Source organism: Notolepis coatsorum (assembly GCF_963971535.1).
Source record: "Notolepis coatsorum genome assembly, chromosome: 18".
NCBI classification, from domain to species: domain Eukaryota; kingdom Metazoa; phylum Chordata; class Actinopteri; order Aulopiformes; family Paralepididae; genus Notolepis; species Notolepis coatsorum.
This window is the reverse complement of record NC_140182.1, coordinates 54,531,043-54,548,936: the sequence shown is the minus strand read 5'-3', so window position 1 is coordinate 54,548,936 and position 17,894 is coordinate 54,531,043. Positions and strand designations below refer to the sequence as shown.

Here is a 17,894-nt window from a genome sequence, read left to right as displayed (position 1 = left end):
GGGCTAGTGAGGTGAGGAGACAGGGAATTAAAGGTCAAGGGAAAGGCGAACCTCACACAAACATTACAAATGTAATAATAATAATAATAATAATAATCAAACTGTATTTGTATAGCACCTTTCATACATAAACTGCAGCTCAAAGTGCTTCACAACAGAAAAAAGACAGGCATAAAATGAGCACATAAAGTGCAGACATATAAAATCACAGTTTTTCACATTAGGATCTAACATCCCAACAGGCCATCTTGTTTATAGTTTGATTCAGTTTTAAAAATAGACAATAATAAAAAGAGTAAGATAGAATAGACAGAGTAAAATAGTGCAATAGTGCATTGTAATAAGTAGAATAGAATAGACATAAAATGAGCACATAAAGTGCAGACATATATTATCAGTTTTTTTGTAAACAAACCTTTTATAGCCACAAATTACAGTGAATACAATACTCAATTATGTGTGTTAGTCCTTGTATTGGCCTATGGTTGTCAGTTGAGTAGATACAGTATGTAATGGAATGCACTTTATGTCCCTTGCCTGTTTGTAACTGTATTATAGACTGTGTCACGATTGATTAAAATAAGTGCATGTTTCAGCTTGGTTTCAGTGTGCATTCATGTGGAAAATAAAACACTTTAAATAGATTTAAAGTGGTATCCCGCAAGATCCAAATTTGTTTGTTTTGGCGACATCTAATGGTGATAAGCGATCGTGGCTATTGCATTTTTGCACTGTACTGACTTGCTTTCCATGAAACACCATGTTAACTACTGAGTCATATTCATTCCAAATTAATGAGATTATTACCTTAAATAAAAAAGTCTTTATTATTAATACAATTTATCGTTTAATAAATGTATCTATAACATAATCATCAATGACTTAGATCATTGTTAGTAGTAGCTCTATAGACAAATTAATTAATCAACCTGTGTATCTGTCCAGCACTGTCTCTCTCCACAACCATTCAAGGTAGAGCCATGAAACAAAACCTTCAACCTTCAGGCAGCACGTCAACAACCAGCCCCCTCCTCTATTTATCCACACTGGACACTGGCCTCCCAGGCTTATCTTCTGCATGACATCATGTCCTGTAGACGGAGTCGAGGTAGAGGCCTTTATCTTAGTTTATCTTCTGCGTGGTTAATGTTTGATTAAACTCTTCACCTCGTAAAAAAAACTTTTATCTTGTGCGCGGCAATGAGTCGATGGAGATGTTATTGTCATCTTGCGCTCTTTTAAGCAAATGTGCAATAAAGCTTGACATCTGTCCCTCCTCTTCCCTGTGTGTGTGTGTGTGTGTGTGTGTGTGTGTGTGTGTGTGTGTGTGTGTGTGTGTGTGTGTGTGTGTGTGTGTGTGTGTGTGTGTGTGTGTGTGTGTGTGTGTGTGTGTGTGTGTGTGTGTGTGTGTGTGTGTGTGTGTGTGTGTGTGTGTGTGTGTGTGTGTGTACACACACAGAGCTCCAGGCTAGCTGTGGTGTGTGAGGATGCAGAGTGCTGGCTCGGCCGGGTCACGTTGGCTCACGAGGCCACCGCTGCTAACTGCACCATCTACAGCCGAGGTACGTATAGATTAGGCACTTCTATGTTGTAGATCAATGGTTCTCAAAGGGGTACCAGGCGTTCCCCAGCAAGATGGGGAATAATTAATTGTACTAATATATTAATCAATTTCACTAATATATTCGTCACTAGAAGTTAGTACAGTGAGAGTATAAGAATTACTATTCTGCTTTCTCCTCTGTTATTTTTCCACCTACAGTATAGACAATTATGGAATTCTGGATTATATCATAATGTAACAACAAATATCTTCAGAAGGGAGTCCCTGGGATATAATCTTATCAAATGGGGGTCCTTGGTCAATTACATATAAATTTGGGGGTCCTTGAAGACACAGAAGAAGAGTATACATTCACTGTAGTTAATTTTCAGCTGAACTTGTTTTCTATTTGAGCTTCATCAGAACGTAGACCTCTCAGGTGTAATTTTGAAAGAAAAGAAAAACATGCAGGCCTGTTTATTTTGTTCCCCTCTGGCGAAAATGAACTGTGTCTTCCCTTCCTGTTTACTAGTCATTTTGTCCTTTATACTGCATTTGGGGGCGAGAGGTAAAGTGACGTTTTACACGAGGATTATCTTTTGCTAACTAGCCTATTGTTAAGAGCCACTAAAGTTGTTACGCCCCCACTACCAGGACGTCAGGGGACCTGAGCTGCAACGCTAAGCAAATTTTGGCTAGCGTTTATTCCCTTTTTTTCTGGGTCTTTGAAATTCTAAATCCCCTGCCTTATCAGAGAGATAAATCTATATTAGAAGACCTTGTGAACCACTTTGATAACTAGTTTTAATAACCCATTCATGTCCCCATACAGTGGAGGTAGAGAAAGGGAACTGCCCTCGATTATTACGACACACATGAGAGGTCTATGAAACATGCTAAATGAGTGCTCTAGGTACTGACACAATATCTTAAAAAAGCGTGCACACACGTTCACCTTTTTAATTTAAAGGGGCACTTCATCAAAGAACAATTTATTTTGCATAATCTCACACACATCCTAAAACTCTAAACAGTTTTGCACACATTAATTTAGTTTGACGGTTATTAAGAGTAAATTAGTTTGAATATGGCTGCTAATATCATCAGGGACATTCAAACCTTGTGTTGTGTTTACATGGTGGTGTAAATAACACAACACAAGGATTCAATGTCCCCGATGACATCACTGGTGGCCACATTAAAACAAATTTATTCTCAATAACTGTCTAACTAAATGAATGTGTGCAAACAAATGTATTGTGCAAAATAAATGTGCATTGTTTATATTTTTGTTGAAGTGCCCCTTTAACACAATGATCGCCAGATGGCACTGTGGGCATATGGCCGTTTGTGCCAGCGCTTTGTTCAATGGGATAATGCCGGTGTTTGCAACTGCTAAAACTATATTAAATATTATAGCTATGGATCTAATAACATTGTTGATTGTCAGTGAGTCTCTTCCAGTCAACATGCAAAAAACTGATAATTTTTTCATCTGTACATTTCAGTTTTTTTCCCCGTGGTGAATATGAGTATAGTTTTACATGTACAATGGCCGTAAATCGCTTCAGTAGTGATTGTTATTGCATTTACTAATTGCCTATATGCTGATCTGTCTTTGTTCCAGGTGAGGAGTTGTTCTGTAAGGTCACCAGAGAGCTTGCAGCTGGGGACTCTCTCCTGGCCTCCTTGTCGTCTCCCTCCTCCTCCTCTCCTCTGGCAGAACGGTCCCCTCCACTGAGCCTGGTCACCCAGAAAGCCCTGGTGAAGGAGGAGTCGCTATACCTGGGCCAGCTGCGCTCGGAGATCCAGCTCCTCCCACAGCAAGCTGGCATGGCCGCCATCTTGGCCACGGCCGTTGTCAATAGTGAGTGCTGTGTTCTTCTTCTTCAGTGCTATGTTCTTCTTCAGTTCAGTATTTACAGTGCTTTCCATAGGTTTTTGGTTATCAGTTCTTGGGAAGCCGGTGGGGGTAGGAGTCCTGGTCATTGCGTTAGCGACTCCTACTGGTCAGCAGGGAGAGGATCGGGGAGATGGCGTGAACCACCGCCCACATTGCGCTATCCCAGTGAAACTCCTCACTGTCAGGTGAAAATAAGTGGCCGGCGACTCCACATGTATCGGAGGAGGCATGTGGTTTTACATTGTTTACATCAGGGTCCCCCATTTTCATTTCATAATGAATTGTAAGTAAGGGTGCAACTTGCTCCGTGCAATCCATTCTTTGTGGATTTAGCCCATTGTGTTTTCAAGATGGTGGACCGGCCGGAAACAGCAATCATGTAACCACTACACCTCCCTATACTAATAGTCTTTCGGGTATTTTATTTTGAAAAATGGCCACTTCCGCCCACGCCTCAACCCAGCGTACTGTCGAGTCTTGACTAGCAAAGTTTAGGCACATAGCGCACATTTATGCGGTTGAGTAGTAGTAACTACTTACTGGTCACAGGAGGCATGAATAACGTTTGAATGATAATCCATTTTGTGAATACATTTGTTGAAACAGCTTTGTTGGTCGACGGCTCCTGCTATCTTAACGTTAGCTAAAGCTAAAGGGCTGCGCCCTAACGTTACATAGCTTAATTAACGTGTATAACATACCTGTGTAACGTTAAGCAGCTTGTGTTCCGCTGGGAAAGCATCACTGCATACACTTTGTTTAATCCAAACGTCCATTCGGAAACGTTGTATTATGAAACCAGTATGAGACGCTGTGCTTTTTTTATCGTTTCAATGCTCACATGGCTATTTTGTTGATCCCGTCATTCAGCGAATAATAATGGCAGGGTGATGATCAGAGCCAATCAGAGGCAGATCTGGGCTGGTCTTTGCATAATGCACGTGTTATAGCCAATCAAAGGCAGAGAATTATTTTTTTTAGAACGCACATGGCCATGGGGAAAAAGACGCTAAACACACACACATACACACAGACAGACAGACGAGCTCGGAGCACCAGTGTGACAAGGGAAAACATCCAGTCGCACAGCTCTGAGTTTTGGTCGCAAAATGCAACCAAAACGGGCGCACCCTGGAGCCCTGACATGACAGTAAGGTTAGTTAGGGTTAGAGCTTTTCTCTTTTTTTTCATTATTTCAGATAATGGTTGAAGAAGTGCGTCTTTAGTCGACGGCGAAAGATTGGACGGGTTTCGGCTGTCCTAACTGGGGTGGGTAGTTCATTCCACCATTGTGGGGCAAGGACTGAGAATAGGCGACATATGGTAGTCTACACCCTCCCCAGACTGCCAGAGGAGACATATGATAGTCTACACCCTCCCCAGACTGCCAGAGGAGACATATGGTAGTCTACACCCTCCCGAGACTGCCAGAGGAGACATATGGTAGTCTACACCCTCCCCAGACTGCCAGAGGAGACATATGGTAGTCTACACCCTCCCCAGACTGCCAGAGGAGACATATGGTAGTCTACACCCTGTGGTGGCAGATCCTGACAGGAGATGAGTCGTAAGTGGAAGTGTGCACACACAGCATAAATTATATTAGACATACCTGTACGTGAAATGTATTTCTAGTGAGCTGTAGCTGTTCCCTGTCTTTCTGTCACTGTCCTCCTCTGCTGTTTTGGCTAGGGACATATTTTATTTATATTTTTTATTTCTTTTCAATTCAAAATGCTACCAAATAAACAATTGCAATTGTTTAATAAAAGTATTTGTTTGATACAGGATTTGTCCTATTTAGCGTTAATTATGCAATAGTTTAAAACAACAAGTTTTCATCCACCAGAGGGGGGGGGGCTTCTCCCAGAGCAGCATATAAGCTAGGAACGCCACTGGTCAATAATGTTGTGTTCCCCTCCAATGTCTGGTCGGTAGTTGGCATGTATTCATGCCATGTTGCCACGTCATTGCCCTCAACCTGTTCTTCACACTACTTCCATCTGCTCACGGATACAGGTCCCTGGCTTGGAAACAGGCATGTCCCCTCGGCCATAATGTCACTTAATGGCAACATTATGGGAAGTTTTAAATTGCAAGCCAGGGATAAGAGAAACCTATATCTATAATCAATCTATCTATATGAAAATACAGTGTATTAAGAACAAAACAAGTGGCCTAAACATATCGACCACATTTGTTTGAAGTTTAACCTAAATGTACAGAATTACAGTAGGTCATTATTTTTATTTCAACATAGTGGCACATAGATGCTATTCGATGGGCTCAGTTACTGGATCCGGCCAGTAGGAGTCCCAGTCCACGATTATGTGACTCCTTTCCGTGTTTTCCTCTCCCCCCACTGCGTCACCCAGAGAGAACGCGGAAGTGAATGCCTGTAAACTGAATACAGGTGGATCACGAGAGGAGCAGGTTGTCGGGTGATCGGTTGGTTAATATGACATTCTGTCGCTAAAACAATAGTATCACCTACTTTTCATTAAGTGGGAATGTTATGCTCCCAAGAAGATACTTTACGGTGATCCATCCGCACAGGTGAGTATCTTTACCAGGGAGGGCAGTGAGTACAGTACAGTCAGACCGAACCCCCAGTGTCATTCATTGACATTGATGATCGGGGGCAATCCATGCATACTATATTATACATATATATATATAATTTATAATTTTTTCCATTCGTAAAATAAATAGTTTTTTACCAGGTAAACTCGCTTGTAACGTTCGTTTTGTCCTGCCGACTTATCGTATGCATGATCAATGACTTGTATTATATCAAGCAGTTCGAGTCATAAACAGAAACGCAGACGGTCTCGCTGGACAATTTGACTGACAAGAATATATAATGGAATTGTTTTTGTATAGTGCTTAGAAAAAACAAAACAGTAACGCTGACACTGCTAATGATGGCTCGCAGTCCCAGTGTTTATGTCTCGCAACAACCCAGATCCCATGATAATGACGTGATTAATTTCCTTGTAGGATAACTTTGTATGCTACTTCTTCTAGTTCAGTGTCTTTGTAGTTACGTTGTTGCTACATCTCTCTCGTCTCCATTTGTCATGCCATATTTAGCTCAATGTAATAAGTGCTTTTTTACTTTAATTTAATTTGACACTTCTCACTCATTCACCAGCCAAATATAAGAAGGCAGACTCCCCCTATTGTTATCTTTGTTATTAGGTTAAGTGTCTGGTAAAAAAAAAAAAAACGTCTAATCACAGACACAACTGTGGCTGGTGTTAATTCCCTCACCTGATTGTGTCGACATGTCTCTCCCTACTCATCCTGGTTTTTAATCAGGGGATCTCATTGATTGGATCTCTCTCTCTCTCTCTCTCTCTCTCTCTCTCTCTCTCTCTCTCTCTCTCTCTCTCTCTCTCTCTCTCTCTCTCTCTCTCTCTCAGTTGAACAATAGTCAAGGGATTTGTCAACTAATCTATTAGTTGGTCTCATTGACAAATTTGTAAAAAAAAATGTTGTTGCCTCTCCTGCAATAAAGTAGAAGGTCCTTTTACAATCTGGTACTTACCAGAGATGCACTTGTTTTTTCAGGAAAAAATGCAATTGACTCATTTAGACCTAGTCATCAAATTTGATATTATCTATAGATAGACAGACGGATAGCAGAACTGATTTTGAATTGATCAATGGATTATGAGGGGGTGGTCCTATCTCTCTCTCTGGCTATCTCTCTTTTTCACTATTTGTCTCTGTGTTTCTATCTCTCTGTTGCTGTGTGTTACTGTCGCTCTGTCTCTCTGTGTGTTTCTGTCTCTCTGTCTCTGTGTGTGTGTCTGTCTCTCTGGCTCTCTGTGTGTGTCTGTCTCTGTGTGTTTCTGTCTCTCTGTCTCTGTGTGTTTCTGTCTCTCTGTCTCTGTGTGTTTCTATCTCTCTGTCTCTGTGTGTTTCTGTCTCTGTGTGTTTCTGTCGCTCTGTCTCTCTGTGTTTCTGTGTGTTTCTATCTCTCTGTCTCTGTGTGTTTCTGTCTCTCTGTCTCTCTCTGTCTCTGTGTGTTTCTATCTCTCTGTCTCTGTGTGTTTCTATCTCTCTGTCTCTGTGTGTTTCTGTCTCTGTGTGTTTCTGTCGCTCTGTCTCTCTGTGTTTCTGTCTGTGTGTTTCTGTCTCTCTGTCTCTGTGTGTGTCTGTCTCTCTGTCTCTCTGTGTGTGTCTGTCTCTCTGTCTCTGTGTGTTTCTGTCTCTCTGTCTCTGTGTGTTTCTGTCTCTCTGTCTCTGTGTCTCTCTGTCTCTGTGTGTTTCTGTCTCTGTGTGTTTCTGTCTCTGTCTCTGTGTGTTTCTGTCTGTCTCTGTGTGTTTCTATCACGCTGTCTCTGTGTGTTTCTGTCTCTCTGTCTCTGTGTGTTTCTGTCTCTCTGTCTCTGTGTGTTTCTGTCTCTCTGTGTGTTTCTGTCTCTCTGTCTCTGTGTGTGTTTCTGTCTGTGTGTTTCTGTCTCTCTGTCTCTCTGTGTGTTTCTGTCTCTGTGTGTTTCTGTCTCTCTGTGTGTTTCTGTCTCTCTGTCTCTGTGTGTGTTTCTGTCTGTGTGTTTTTGTCTCTCTGTCTCTCTGTGTGTTTCTGTCTCTGTGTCTCTGTGTGTTTCTGTCACTCTGTCTCTGTGTGTGTCTGTCTCTCTGTCTCTCTGTGTGTGTCTGTCTCTGTGTGTTTCTGTCTGTGTTTCGGTCTCTCTGTCTCTGTGTGTTTCTGTCACTCTGTCTCTGTGTGTGTCTGTCTCTCTGTCTCTCTGTGTGTGTCTGTCTCTGTCTCTGTGTGTTTCTGTCTCTCTGTCTCTGTGTGTGTCTGTCTCTCTGTCTCTGTGTGTGTCTGTCTCTCTGTCTCTGTGTGTTTCTGTCTCTCTGTCTCTGTGTGTTTCTGTCTCTCTGTCTCTGTGTGTTTCTGTCTTTGTGTCAACAGACCAGAGCGGTCCAGTCTGTCTTGACCTTGGCGTTAGGGATACGCTGATACCAATTCTAGATTCCTGCTGATCCGACCCAATACTTGTACTGAACAGTATTGACTCAGACCATTGACTCAGACCATCGGTGTTGGATGAATATGATTGAAATATATCCAGGCGAACATACAGAAAACCAATCAAGTGTCTTCTCTTTGATATCTGAGATGATACAAGTGATTTTTGTTATCAGATAGTAGTATTGGGGAAATTTCCCGACACTGATACTGTACTACTATACTACTATTTTGGTATCTTCCCAATCATCTGAAACCTGTATTGGTGCATCCCCTACTTGGTCTGCACCTGATGAAAGCTGATGCACTTTGATCAAGCCAGGCTGAATATCTCACTTAATTGATTGGGTTTTGGTTAAACGCAGGTTGAAAAGATATTGTTGAAAAATGCTGTTATTAGCTATTTATTATTTATGTATATTAGGGGTGTAAAAGTACACGTATCCGTACCGTACCGAACCGTTTCAGTGTGTACCGTACCGTACCGAACGGCTGTGTAGTGTACCGAACGAATACAACGGTATGTTAACCACTAACGACCGCCCACCGGGGGCTGTTTTTTTCACAATCTAATATAATTATTATTATTAAAAAAAAAATATGTACAAGTCGATTATTAATTTCAATATAGAATATTCGTTGACAGCCCTACAAGTACAATTAGTTACTGCACACTACATCACCCCTGAGTGGAACATGGAAAGCCAAACTTTCCCCCACTGTACCCAAAACCCGTACCGAACCTTGACTTCAAAACCGAGGTGCGTACCGTACCGTGGTTTTTGTGTACCGTTGCACCCCTAATGTATATCTATTTCAGGTTTAAGTAGAGACCACTGACATAATAGCCTAGGTGTGTATTGTGGGTTGGGCTAAAAGGCCAGAGGCTTGGTTTGGTTCAGACTAGAATATGTTTGGACTCAGTGTCAGGCCTGGGGTCCCACATCTTTAGGCCCAAGCTGATCTCTAAATTGGCTCGCCACATGATAATGAAATGTAATAAATGTGTGATGTAATACACCCTGTACACCACAAGATGGCACTGCGACTCTTGTTACAGCAACCTGGTGTCATCACTGGCTTTGCTCATTGCTTCCCCCTCTTCTCACTGTTCCTCATAAAGGCTCCTATAGGGAGGTGTAGTCTGACGTCACTTTGGACCGCCCACGAGGTCCACCCGTATAGGGATTTATCATTGGAAAATGGATTATCGGCTATTGTAACAATTCTGCCTCATGAACATTGGCAAGCTTTCCATTTTGCACAAAATGAGTTCCCTTCTATCACTAACATTGTTGTTTAACCATTTTTGGTTGAAATTAAATTCGGCGATATTTCTTTACCATTAATTGCGAATATTTTCATGTTGAGCTATAGATTGTGGATGAATACGGAATACGCACAGAAAGGTACACCATGCAAATGTTCATGCTTTATTTGCTTTAAACGAGACGATTTAGAAATGGGCAATGGGGAAATACATTGCGTTTTCAAGATGGTGGACCGGCCGGAAACAGCAATGACGTAACCACTACACTTCCCAATTGGCCCTGTGCTATTCTCAAGTCAGTCACACACACACACACACACACACACACACACACACACACACACACACACACACACACACACTCACACAAATATTGAGCTTCATTGCACATTCCCAAACTTATATTATCACTCTGATTAACATGACATACACGCACACACACACACGCACAGCCAGCGTGACCATGATTAATGACATGAGAAGAAATGTCAGAATGTTGGCCGCTCCTTCCTGCTCTATCTTGGTTCCACTTGGTTCTTCTGAGGAGCTGCTTAATTATCGGATGTTATCAAAAATTGCCCCATTAACACGAGGTTCTGATACCAGATCAGTTTGATTCCTCCCTGGTGCCCCCCTCGCGCTCTCGTTCCTGGAACCTTCATGTTCTGTTGCCATGGAGACCAGCTGTGTGGCGATGTAATAGGGAGCCATCTTTATTCCAGGTGTTAAAAGTCACTTTGTAGATCACAGCTGTTTGCTGATATGTGTGTGGGTGTTTTGTGTTTTATTATGGTGTGTATTCGATTAGATTCAAATGTATTGTCATTCTACAGCACAACAATGTGGCACAGCGTGTCGGTGGTGGGGGTTGTTAATTGTTTGTTTGTATGTGTGTGTGTGTTGGAGGGGTAAAGGAACAGTTTTAGTGGTGGTTCAAACTAGTATGTTTTGTTGTGTGTAGGTTAATGTACTGTACATAGTCTGTTCTGTGCAAATGCTTCATGTCCTTCTGAAGGAGGAGCATTCCTAGTACAATACAATACGCCATGTTTTTCTTCATGAATGCTGCTTTCAACTGTTTTTTCCAGTTGAACGTAAAACGATTGTGACAAATTGTGTCAGTCATAGATCCAAATGTAAAGAAAAGGGTTTTATCCAAGAACAAGAATAGTAAACAAGAACAAGAAGGGTAAACAAGAATCACGTCTCCATTCTTGTTTACCCTTCTTGTTCTTGTTTACTCTTCTTGTTCTTGGATAAACCCTTTTCTTTACATTTGGATCTATGACTGACACAATTTGTCACAATCGTTTTACGTTCAACTGGAAAAAACACTAGTGGATCAACTGAGCTCTTGATACAAGGACTAACAATTAGACAACAGTTAAAGGTGCTATAGATAACATTCAGCCACTAGATGTTGCACTAGAGCACCAGCATGATTATATCCAATCAGGTGCATTCAACGTGGGGAAATGGGAAGTAGGGAGGGGACACATGCACGCTCATGTAAACAACAACTATATTCTGATTTACAATGTGTTAGGAATGTTCCAAATATCCTTTTTTCCATCTACTAATCAACCTCTTCCAAGCATGTATGTGAAATTCTTGATCACAGATAATTTAATTGTGCCACGTACGTTAATATTGTCAAACATCACGGATCGGGCTTGTAAGAGGCCTTTTTCACTCTGACACTGTTCCTTCCATGTTCTTGGATTATTGGTGGTGACAGACTGGAGTGTGGGTCGCAGGGCTGAACCATATGGAAAAGAATATCATATTGTGATTATTTTGACCTTTTTTGTATCATAATTTTCATTTGATCACGTTGGAGTCTTTGATCTTTGCTATTCGTGTTCTCAGACTTTGTCTCTGATGATCGCATAGCCTATATGTCAGGGCTATTCAACTAAATTGTTCAGGGGGCCACATTGTCAGAAACCCAAGGGGCCAGGGGCCAGACTGCCACGGCGCCTCCCCGTGCTATGAATATATGTACACTTGACACAACACGCAACCACATTTTCACAACTTTTATTTAACTACATTGCAAAAGTAGTATACTTTTCAAAAAAAGTGCTTCATTTATGTGCCACATCTGCAACATCTCCTGCAAAAAGTGCTTCATTTATGACTGTGCAACAACTGCAACATCTCCTCTTCAACATTTCAATATAAAAATAAAATAAAAAAGAAACAAGTGCATGATGTGCATCTGAACATTCTAACATCAACACTTGAACAAAAAAACACATTTATAGTGCAGCTGAGCTTATGAAAAAGTGCTTCATGTCTGTGCAACAACAGCATCTTATTAGCACTTATTGTCCACTCTTAACTCTCAAACATCAGGGGGGTGGGGGGCAGACAGGCCTAGCCTACATACACACATCTAATGAGAGCGATTGCACTTCTTTGACTGGGCAATGGCAGAGAAAGAGGGTTCATAGGAAGTGAGGGCTACCCGCAAACAGTGATGCAAATGCTCATTTGTTAAGGAGGCACGGTTGCTTGTTTTAATGGCATTCATGTGAGAGAAACTGGATTCACAGGTGTATGTTGAGCCAAACATTGTTAGCACAGATATTGCCAGCGTTTTTATTTTGGGGAATGTCTCGACATGAATACACTTTATCCAAAATGTTGTGGTGGATTCATTCTCAAGTGCCTGCTTCAGAGCAGATGATGCTTGCATGTCAATTATTTCAAGTTGCAGGAGACCTTCCTCAATGTGAAGTGATGCAAGGAACTCTTGTCCTTTTGTGGAAATAGCAGCTACATTGGCAAATGGGTTGCTCACAAAATGCATCAATTCTCTGGACATGTCAAATTCATCAAATCGACTTGCAAAGTTTTCCCTCAATTTATCAATGAAATCTGTCATTAATTGAGTGACTTTTGGCTCAATTGTGCGTGTTAACGTTGACATGAAAAAAAAAATATTAAAAAAAACTATTTTTTATTTTATTTTTTTAATTTTTTTTATTATCATGTAATCTTTGGCGGGCCGGTCAGAATCATCCCGCGGGCCGGATCTGGCCCGCGGGCCGCCAGTTGAATAGCCCTGCTATATGTGATTGGTTAGATAATAGTAGTCTATTATGTGATTGTTTAGCTAAAGGTTAGCATATAGGTGATGGGTTAGCTAACGGTAGCCTTATGTGATTGCTTAGCTAACGGTTAGCCTATAATATGTGATTGTTTAGCTAACGGTTAGTCTGTATGTGATATTGTGATTGCTTAGCTAATAGCTAATGGTTAGCCTATTATGTGATTGCTTAGCTAACGGTTAGTCTATATGTGATTGCTTAGCTAACGGTTAGTTTATATGTGATTGCTTAGCTAACGGTTAGCCTATATGTGATTGCTTAGCTAACGGTTAGTCTATATGTGATTGTTTAGCTAACGGTTAGCCTATATGTGATTGCTTAGCTAAAGGTTAGTCTATATGTGATTGTTTAGCTAACGGTTAGCCTATATGTGATTGCTTAGCTAACGGTTAGCCTATATGTGATTGCTTAGCTAACGGTTAGTCTATGTGATTGCTTAGCTAACGGTTAGTCTATGTGATTGCTTAGCTAACAGTTAGCCTGTGTCTTGTCCTTGTCGCTCCATCAGAAGACATCTTTCCCTGTAAGGACTGTGGGATCTGGTACCGCAGCGAGAGGAACCTCCAGGCCCACCTCATGTACTACTGCGCCAGCCGACAGAAGCAGCCTGCGGCCGCCACTTCCCCACCGCAGGACAAGCCCAAGGAGTCCTACCCCAATGAGCGTGTCTGTCCCTTCCCACAATGCAACAAGAGCTGCCCCAGCGCCAGCTCCCTGGAGATCCACATGCGCACGCACAGCGGTGAGGATCACCCCTCATATCCAGAGCGCCAGACCCGGGGTCAGTTCCCTTCCCACTCGTCTGATTACCAAATGTGGAGAATTTTTTTCAAAAAGTGCAAGATTTTAATTATTTATTAAGAATTATAATCATTATTAATGACTGAACATGATGTCGTCCTGGTAGCAAGTGTTTTTCATTTCTTTATATATATATTTTTTTCTTATTCTGAATTAATTAAATTGGAAGGAAATTTAACCCCATGACCTGATTGAAATGTACACACAGATCTGAGAGTAGAATCAGACCTATTTTTATTTTCATAGTCTATGGAACATTTCTTTGTTTAACGTCACAATTATTCACTTCTTTCTTCATGTAGGGAATATAAACATGAGCTTCCTTCACGAGCAAGAGTGTTTGGAGAGTTTGGTCATGAGGGTTAATTATGCCCGCATCTCCCAATAACACCGGATGGCTTTACCTGCAGCCTGCTTCGGTAGTCAGTTTATGGCCACTAGTTGTTGTACGAAAGAGCAACGGGGGTCAACAGATACTAATAATATACTTGGTGTTGAGACGATCCTTTCAGCAACACGGCTTGTCTCGCTAGTTTCCTAAAGTTTTCATTGTGTCTCTCTCTACATAGCCCTATAGCATGCAATACAATGTGCCAGGCAGCATGAGAAGGCCATCTGTTGGAATACAGGGCACACTAAAGTGATTCTGGGACTCTGGAAAGCAGATAACTAAATAGTTAATGGGGCAATCATCATTCACATCCTTACAGTTCAAACATTTTGTTCTAACTGGGATTGAAATGTGAAAGCCCTACTGTTCAGGTGTTTATTAAAACACACTTCTACCATAATTATACCCCCTTAGCTTCCTCCATCTCATATCTCTCTCTCACGTCCTGCTTTCTACTAGATGACCCCCTTTCTTTCTTTTCTTTCTTTTCTTTCTTTCTTTCTTTCTTTCTTTCTTTCTTTCTTTCTTTCTTTCTTTCTTTCTTTCTTTCTTTCTTTCTTTCTTTCTTTCTTTCTTTCTTTCTTTCTTTCTTCTTGTCTTTTTACTTTCTTTTTTTCGTTCTTTCTTCCTTTCATCATCATTCAGCTTCCTCCTGGATGACCCCCTCCTCTCTTCCTCTCTCTCCATCACTCACTCACTCACCCTCTCTTTCTTGCTTCCTCTCCGCCCCACAGGTGAGCGTCCGTTTGTGTGTCTGATCTGCCTGTCTGCCTTCACCACCAAGGCAAACTGTGAGCGCCACCTGAAGGTGCACACGGACACTCTGAACGGCGTGTGTCACGGGTGTGGCTTCATCTCCACCACCAGGGACATCCTGTACAGTCACCTGGTCACCAGTCACATGGTCTGTCAGCCGGGCTCCAGGAGCGAGGTCTACTCCCCCGGCCCAGGCATGCCCAAGCTGCCCCTGACCACAGGTAATTATTACACCTGAAGAATATTCATATTGCTATCCAAATATGAAATCAAATCAAATCAAATTTATTTGTAAGGCCCGACAACACACAGGGTTCGTACGGGTGCTGGAAATCCTTGAAAATGCTTGTATTTCAATGTGCTGTTTTCAAGGTTTTAAATGTGCTTGAATTGTGTATAAAGTGCTGGAAAGTTATTGAAATTGTAATTGCACTTTATACTTAATAATAAATCGCTATATGACTGAATAGTTTGGTTTTTAGACAAAGAAATAAAATAAGTCGGAGCGACTCGCGAGCCTATTTTTGCTTTCGCCTTTCACGCAAAATGAAATGTGGCTCGGCTCTACCCGTAGTGTTTTTACCTGTGCCATCTGAGAACAGCGCGTGTGTGTGGTCAAAATGCCGGGAGGCTGCCGTTTTAATGAGCTCTGGCTCGGAGATATCAAATATAATTCATGGTTAAAAAGAGGAGAACATCCTCGAGTAGCCGTGTGCAAAATATGCAGAAAGGATTTTTACCATGTGGGAGTCTGCACGTTCGAGCCACGTTGAAAGGTGAGCCACTGAGCCATGGGTGTTATTAACGTGTATCGGCCTGGCTCGCCAGGTAACTAAGTTCGAGACTACAAGTGCTCCACACCTGTCTCCGTAAATGTTTTTTATAAAAATACCACTTCAATAATCGAAATAGTCAAGTAACAGGCAGAATACACTATTGGAATTACAAACTCGTGTTTACCGGACTCTGTTTTTCACCGCAGTGTTGTAGCATGTAGCATAGCTTAACGTTAGGCAAATCAACGTTAGCTACCGGTAATTTCCTTTCATGTATTTCAAAACACGAAAACTTGTTGTGTATTGAAATGGTATTTTATTTTTATAACGGAACATTTATGGAGACTGGTGTGGAACTGGTGTGGAGCAGTTGTAGGTTGGAACGCAGTAACGTACTGTCTACCTGTATGTCATAAATGTTATGATGAATTGAAAATGGGGCACCCTGATGTAAACAAGACGAAAGTATTTCTCTGGTCTGCATCCATTTAACAATTGTGTGTATTGAGCCATAGTGTATTGTACCCATTCTGCAATCTGTTAATAATGTTTTCAATCAAACGTGACGAGCCAGGCCAATTTTAGCATGTTTATTTATGGAATATGCAATCTAACAGCTAACGTGAACTTTACAGTTAATTACATGGATAATAATGTTAAGGTAGTTGGTTCATTCCAGGCCATCATTAGGCTCTAAAATTCATAGGCATTAGATGTCAACATTAAACAATAAACACTCTTAAAGTTAAGTGCAACCAGTGAGATTAAATTAATAAAACACTTTGTTTTATTTATAACATGCTGCTCCTTTTTATTTAGGGAAGAAGCATCAAATTCTGATGAAAGCACGTCTAAATCCAGGTCCTGCATTAGTGGATTATTTCCAGCAGACAAGCAATGCATCAAGCAGCACAGCTACATCCACATCAACAACCAGCAGTGTAGTGAGAGCCAGAGCAGCCAGTGGAGTAGCTTGCAGTGGAGTTGATTAATTGATTGATTGATTGAAAACTTTATTAACAGGATTGCAGAATGGGTACAATACAGTACGGCTCAATACACACAATTGTTAAGGGGATGCAGACCAGAGAAAGACTTTCGTCTTGTTTACATCAGGGTCCCCCATGTTCAATTCATCATGACATTTATGACATACAGATATACAGTACGTTACTGCATAACAGATCGGCTCAGCCAGGTTATATATGATGCCAAGTCTACATAATTTTGGTTGTTTAGCACAATAACATCTGATTTAATGTGATGGAAGAAGTGAAATAATAATTTTGAGTAAATATTTAATTTACCACAGCCGCATAAGATGCTGGAAAATCTTGAAAATGCACCTTGAAAATGCTTGAAAAGTGCTTGCATTTTGCCTTGGAAAAGGTGTACAAACCCTGAACACACGTTAATGTCCCCATGGGCCGGACACGTCTTCTTTAAACAAGTCAAGAAGAAACATAACAATAAGTCAAGAATAAAACAAGAACACCATAAGGTCCAACAAATTTAAAATAAATGTAAATAAATGAATGAATGCAAGCACTCCCAGACATACCCCACGCGAAGGTAAGGAAAAACTCACTAAAACCTAACAATAGGGAAAAATGCACCACAGGCATTGTGGAGGAGAGAAACCTTAGAAGGGCCATTCAAGGAGGGATCTCCCTTCTTAGATGTCGGTGTATCTAACTAACAGTTGGTAAGCATGCACTCATGTGTGTAGTGAAACACAGATGAGTGCATGCAATAGCAACTGAACATTTTGAAAAATTAAAGATATAGCTGATAGCGATAGCAACTGAACATTTTGAAAGATTAAAGATAGAGCTGATAGCGAATCTATTTGAGGCACAGGGGCGGTGCAAAGAGGGTCGCATCCTCCCCGTCTTAATCACGGGACGTTCAACACTCCGGTCATCGCTCCGAGACAGCCGGAGACAGGGAGATAGGGGGCGGCGCAGAGAGGGTCGCAACCTCCCCGACATCATCGCGGGACGTCCAGCACTCCGGTCACCACTACGAGACCGCCGGAGACAGGGAGACAGGAGGGCACGCAGAGAGGGTCGCATCCTCCCGGCCTTCATCACGAATGGGATATTGAGAAGACAGTTTTTCTTCCTGTTTGATGCTCACAGTTTTAAAACCTGACCGTCTTTCTTCCTGTCTGATACCCACACAGTTTTTAAAACCTCTGTTTTAAAAAATAAAAGTGACAATATGTACGAGTTCTGGAGCATGTACAAGACAAATTGAGACCACCAGCCTTTCAACACACCACTTTCGCTGCACTAGCCTCAGATGGTCTGGTGAGACCAGCTTGGTCAGCCTTCTCACGATACCACACGTAT

At 41.5% G+C, this 17,894-nt stretch overlaps 1 protein-coding gene across 1 annotated transcript in view; it reads left to right on the top strand.

Annotated features, from left to right (window-relative positions):
* zfpm1 (zinc finger protein, FOG family member 1) overlaps window positions 1-17,894 on the top strand; it is a 186,147-nt gene that overhangs the window by 159,991 nt on the left and 8,262 nt on the right. The window contains exons 4-7 of the mRNA XM_084335210.1: window positions 1,462-1,562; window positions 3,171-3,410; window positions 13,325-13,558; window positions 14,743-14,985. Of these exons, the coding sequence (XP_084191336.1) occupies window positions 1,462-1,562; window positions 3,171-3,410; window positions 13,325-13,558; window positions 14,743-14,985 (818 nt within the window). The remainder of the gene's footprint in view (window positions 1-1,461; window positions 1,563-3,170; window positions 3,411-13,324; window positions 13,559-14,742; window positions 14,986-17,894) is intronic.